The following is a 6,410-nucleotide window of genomic DNA, read 5'->3' on the forward strand; positions in this document are numbered from 1 at the left end:
GTTTCTTGTGAACAGCTGGCTGCATTTATAAAGACCATTGTTTTTTTGTAATTTGTTGTGCGTAGTTGAGAAATCCATGACATACATGCACAGCTGGTTGCCAGAATTATGCAACCATATTTCAGTAATACATCCGGTAATACATCGGGAGCTCGTGGTTGTCAGCTTTTTGTGTTTTGTGTAACTATAAGCCTTGCTATTGTAATGTCACATATAGCGCTGTGGGTAAACAAATAACTTTACTTTTAACTCTTGTAGAAGCATGAACACTGCGCAATCACTGCAGCGGGCTATGCTTCCACATTGGGCTTTAGCCACATGTCAAATGTCTATCTTTATTATGCTGCAGCAGCTTGCATGTTATCAGATAAGTTACTTTGTCGCAGCTACTCTAAGGAGACGCTTTCTAGACGCTTGTAGCCTAGATGTTGATGTCGATATACCCCTGACACGCCCAGGGAATGTCTTCGGTAGAGGGTACATGGAAACCAGCAAAATGTGCAGTTTACAGAAAAAAAAGGTAACAATTTTAAATGATGTTATTATTGATCACTTCTTTTCAGAGCAGGAACAATGACTTTAGAAATCTGCCTGTTAAACCGCTTGAAATGCAGGTTTCTCCCGCCAATGCGTACCTGTGTAATACTGCGATGCTCTGGCTGTGCTTTATGTTCATATACAGCATCCTTTATGCTTAGTTTCTCTGCATGTGCACTCCATGTCTTGGGCATTGCTGAGGGCGCATAGCAGCACGCATAACATGGCATGTTTGGTCAGAGTGGCATGTTCAAAGAGGCGACATAAAAACATTAAAATACTGAATGCCAGGTTCTTGTCAAACTACGTTTGTATCTTTTGTTATTCTGCATGGGTTTTGCTGCAGTTATATGACCTTTCTATATAGTATGTGACAGTTCTGAATGGAGATGCATGCGTACAGTGCCATCTGGAAAAAGCAATTAAGAGAAACTGGCAGTTGCCCTTGGAGATGTGTAATCAAAGTTCAGCACAGATAACTTGAATTTCATTTTCCCTTCTATTGCAGGAGGATCCCAACCTGCTCTTTCCATCTTAGGCCTGAAAGACCAGCAACAGCTGATCGAGCAAATGCACAGGACAGTAACTGCTCCTGGAATCCCGGCCTGCGGAGGCCGCCCACAGAGAACTCGATCATCTCCTCGCTAATTCCGAAAAATTAGGTTTCAATAAATACCTTTTCCTCCACCACCTCCCCAAGGGAAGAGCTGTCATGGCCAAGGATAATTAAAAAAAATATTCAAGTAGATTCTTAATACTCCAGTTGGCCTGCATTTTACCATGCCATTCCTTAACATCGATATTTTTTTAGTGTAGACTATTTATGCATGCAGTTTTTGCAATAAAGCCAAAAAATGCTTTTTTTACCTCGCATGCTGGTATGCCTATGCACTTCGCATGTTTTCAGGAATGGTGCATTTGTGTAGAGCTCAGCTAGCATATGTGCCTCTTTGATGGAAGTTTTAATTGCACACTGCTGTTCAGTGCTTTGTGTGTGAAAGTAAAGCAGACAACAGGAAACTTGAACCTGTTGCATATTCTATTGTCTGCTTTACTCTCACGACAAAGGCATTGAGCACTAGTATGTGACTGAAATTTTCATGGCACATGCTTGCTGAGCTTTACACGAATGTTATTGGCAAGTTTTTACACCAATAGCGGGCCCTGCAAGCAAATTCCGGGAAACGTCCGAATGTCCGCCTCCGGCTGTCCGTCGGACGTCCGTGGGACGCGATCCGGATCCACGAACGATAGTCCGACGGACATCCGCTGTACGTATATCGAACATAACCAGACTTCCGTCGGATGTCCGAAGGTCCGAAAACGGACGTCCGTCGGTCGACCGTCGGACGTCTATGGCCGTCTGGGATGTATCCTTCCAGATCTTCAGTATGATTGATGAAAGGGAGCCTGACGAACAAGAAGTGCCGCTTGAACCAGAAATTGCTACTATAGTAACAGTGGCAGAAGATATGCCAGGGTCTGCTGCAAACGCAGGTACATTGCCAGAGCTGTCGCCAAACACAAGTATTTCACTGCCCGCAACAATCAACTACCCCGAGGCGACAAGCTTGCCAAACGCACCAAAGAGGCTGCGACCAACTACTACAAAGGGGCTGGCTGCCCACACAGCTGTCCTCCAGCAGCTGTTAGAGGAGCAGCGGCAGCTACGCTGCTCAACTGAACGTGCCCGACGTTTTGCTCTTGGCCCTCCAGGAAAACGCCGCCAGACGGGAAGACCGCCTGATCGACGTCTTGGAGAAAATAGCAAATCAATAATTGTAACAAGCCCTATGGAGTAGAGAAATTGTGAATTTCTACCACGATCCACAGCTTCACACCACTTCATTTACAAATAACAGAAAACACACATTGTAGAAGATGACATAAAAAAATGGCGGTTCCTTTACACAAAGCTATGCATGCTAAAAGGGTAATACACATGGGTCCCACTGACTAGTAGCATTTCAAGATGCAGGCTGCACTTCCAGAAGAAGTTTGCCAGTGCATTCCGCCCTTGTTCACCTCGCCCGTCACACACGCGAAAGATGAAGCGTACTGATCTCTTTTGAACTGATTCTAATTTTTTGATATCGGATTTCTTATAAGGGTTCCATATGATACAGGCATAATCAAAAATGGGGCGGATAAGTGTTTTATATGTGAGCAGTTTGGTATCCTTTGGGGCTTTACGCAGTGTACGATGGAGGTATCCGAGACGTTTAAAAGCTTTGTTACATATGATGTCAATGTGTTTAGACCATGAGATGTCATGAGAGAAATGAAGGCCGAGGTATTTATATTCGGCGACTCGTTCTAAATCCTGACCGTGAAAACTGTAGGTGAAATGTGAAGGAGATGGGCGTCTAGAAAAGGACATGGAAACAGTTTTAGAGAAATTAATATTCATTTGCAATTCATTTCACCATAACAAAAATTAGAAAATGAGTCGTTAAGTATTTCATGGTCAAGTGGTGTATTAATCTCGTGATATAAGAGGCAGTCATCAGCGTAAAGACGAATTTTTACAGATACACAACATGACAGGTCGTTAGTATATAATAAGAAAGGAAGCGGGCCTAAAACGAAACCTTGCGGAACGCCGGATGAAACACTAACAGGAGCGGAAATAGATGAATTAAAGTATACAGACTGAGAACGCTGATTTAAGAAACTGGATATCCAACCAACCAGGGAAGGGTTTTTTAGAACAGAGTTAAGTTTGTGTAGGAGTTTAGGGTGTGGGACAGTGTCGAAAGCTTTGGATAAATCAACAAAAATGCTGTCGACCTGTCTACCTCGATCTAATGACTAAGAAATGTCGTGCGCAAATTCAATTAGTTGGGTAGTGGTGCTCAGGCCTTGACGAAAACCATGCTGGTAAATGTTTAGGATGTTGTGGGTTTCAAGAAATGCAATGATATGTTTGAAAATAACATGTTCGAGTAACTTGCATGAATGGGCTGTTAAGGAGATAGGTCTGTAGTTCTGCAGTAGGTGAGTACTACCGGATTTGAACAATGGAATGACCTTGGCAAGCTTCCAGGAGTGGGGAACAGTGCTGGTGGATAATGATTTGCGGAAGATTGTGGTAAGATATCGGCTAGTCCAAAGTGAGTAGCGCACAAGGAAGGAGTTAGGTATGTCATCTGGGCCACAACTCTTTTTAGTATCTAATTGGACGATCATATTGAGAACACCTGTACCAGAGACGACGACATCTTCGATGGGAGGGTGAGTCACAGCTAAAAGAAGGAACGATAGTTATCCAGTGTGAATACAGAATGAAAATAGGAATTGAAAGCAGAAGCAATTGTCAGTGAATCTGAAACAGGAACGCCGTTAACTATAAAACGGTTGCAAGTACTGTTACTGGGTAGTATCGATTTCCAGAATTTGCCAGGGTTCGTTTTCATTACTTTTGGCAATGTAACGGAATAGTAAAAACCCTTGGCAGACTTTAACCTGACGCGGAGCTCCTCCTTGGCATCATTGAAATCTGCAATTTTGACAGGATTGCCATTTCTTTTCGACTTACGCAATCTTGCAAACCGACGCGACAAATGGAGTAGGTTTCTTGTTATCCATGGCAAATCTCCATTTTTCTTTTTTGTTTTCAGCGGAACAAAGTGATTAATATATGTGTTAACAATATGTTCAAAAACCCCACAACAGCATCAACATCACTGGTCAGACACAATTCTTCAAACATTTCAAAGGATTCACTTAATGTGTCAATTATAGCAACATCATTGGCCTGGTTGAAGTCACGAAAACTGCTGTACTCGAACCGGGCTCTGTGAATAGTGCAGCTGATTGAGAATAATACAGCCTTATGGTCCGATATGCCGTCAGTAACACAGCACTGGTAACCATTCTCGAATAGATTAGAGCTGAGAAAAACTAGATCTAGGACTGCCGCTTGCCTGGTGTTCGCATGAGCAATTTGTTTAAGGCCAAGTGATAAGGAAAGGTGTAACAATTTTCTTGACAAAGAGACATCATGGCCGGTATTGCTAAGAGAATGCCAGTGAATACCTGGCACATTAAAATCTCCCATAAGTATTATATTTGTGGGATTCAAATCATGCAAAAGTTTACTTAGAAGAAATAATTGATTATCATCAGAGCCAGGAGGCCGATAAAACACTCCAATTAATATGAATGTTTTCCAAATAAACTTTAGACAAAAGCAATTCAATTTCACATGGAGATTCAAGGACAGAAAACTTCAAATGTGACTGTATATAGAGGGCGACACCACCGCCTCTACCATTCGGTCTGTCAGCTCTCAGCAACGTGAATCCACTTAACGCAACTTCAGAGTCGTATATGCTACCATGTAACCAAGTTTTAGTAACACCAATAGTGTGAGGGGAATGAGCAGTTACCAAGGAGTTAAGGTCGGTAAATTTATTAAGCAGTCTTCTAGCGTTTAAATTTAACACACGGGTGTTATTGCTGTGATGAGGTAGTCAAGGCGAAGTGGCTACTGCATTGGTAGCATTACTTAGTGGCGCATTACGGGATACTTTTTCTCGTGAATTAGAAGAACTATTCCAGTTACACCGAACTTTATCAATAAATACATGATCAAACCGTATTCGGACCGTGCAGCCATTGCTTCTGAAACTTTCAGTCGCTTCCCAAAGCTTTTTCCGGATATTGCGGACACGTATTGAAAAATCCTCCGATATACGGTAATCGGATTCCTTAAGCTTGTGGCCATTTTTTAACACTGAAGCTTTCTCCCGAAAGTCCAGAAGCTTCATGATCACGGGACGGGGACGGTCATGTGAAGGCCTTCCAAGACGATGGCACCTCTCTATTTGAGGGCAGCTCATATTGAGTTCTTCCTCAAACCATTTTGCGATATCAGAGAAGAGACGTTCATTATTTTCATCAGAGGATTCGGACAGACCATGCAATATTAAGTTGTTCCTACGTGCACGGTTTGTCAACTCATCATTTTTATTTGACAGACTGTGAAGTTCGGAACTTAGACGCGCAACTTCACTGTTGAGACTGCCACTGTCGGCGGCGGGCTTTTGTAACGAGGAATCTAAAGCAGCCACGCGCGACTCAATTGTCTCAAAACGTGCATTAATAGATTCATGAAAAGATTTAATTTCAGCAATATCCTGAGCTAATTTTCGCTGTCCGTTCAAAAGCTCAGCAAACATATCGGAAACCGACGGTTGACCGGCGGCGGCTTCCGAATTTGACGGGCTCACATTACTTTGAGAGCGAGTAACCATCGCTGATGGCGGAGGACCAGGATTACTTTCAACATCCCCACTCCTCAGAAGTCTACTAACGCAAGCCGCAATTTGCGAGTACAGCGAAACATAAGCAAAGCACTTGCGAGAGTGGTGTGGGCAAGGAAATAGCAGTAGAAATCGATCATCAGAGCGAATACAAGGGGCATTCTGAAGATAACATATCTGCGTAAGAAACAGGCAGCGAGTAAGCATGGTGCTCGCACTGCTGCCACCTCGCCCACTGATGAAGGAACGGTCCAGCACGCAATTTATAGGCAGGTCCTTGCACGTCCCGTGACTGGGCTTGATCCACCAACCATGGGATGCGCATGGTGTCTCACATGGGAGCCAGGCCACCATTCCAGCAGCTCGAAGGGCAGCACGTCATGCTCCATCCACGATTTCCAAGCAACCCACCGATTCCTCGCTACCTCAGTCGCCAAGGTGGGGATCCAGTCAGCCAGCAGCCATCCGGGCATCCATATCTGCAGCGCACTGGTGGTGTGCACGCTATGATGAGGCCCCCTCCTCCGTACCCTGACCATCTCCGAAAGCCACCGCCTTCGCCTGCCATCTCCCCGAGCCACGGTGGCGGCGCGCAGCCCGAGAGTG

At 44.1% G+C, this 6,410-nt stretch overlaps 1 protein-coding gene across 1 annotated transcript; it reads right to left on the bottom strand.

Moving 5' to 3' along the window:
• Nucleotides 1–5,012: 5,012 nt before the first annotated feature.
• On the bottom strand, nt 5,013–6,158 carry LOC146194115 (uncharacterized). The gene has a single exon (XM_084596004.1). It carries the CDS (start codon nt 6,156–6,158, stop codon nt 5,013–5,015), a length of 1,146 nt encoding a protein of 381 aa, XP_084452130.1.
• Between the last annotated feature and the right edge of the window lie 252 nt (nt 6,159–6,410).

Source organism: Amblyomma maculatum, chromosome 3 (genome assembly GCF_055883805.1).
Source record: "Amblyomma maculatum isolate TAMU_Amacu chromosome 3, ASM5588380v1, whole genome shotgun sequence".
Classification (NCBI taxonomy): domain Eukaryota; kingdom Metazoa; phylum Arthropoda; class Arachnida; order Ixodida; family Ixodidae; genus Amblyomma; species Amblyomma maculatum.

Bases quoted from the DNA above. Each gene is read 5' to 3' on its own strand.
- LOC146194115 (XM_084596004.1), bottom strand. From the start codon at position 6,158: ATGGTGGCCTGGCTCCCATGTGAGACACCATGCGCATCCCATGGTTGG.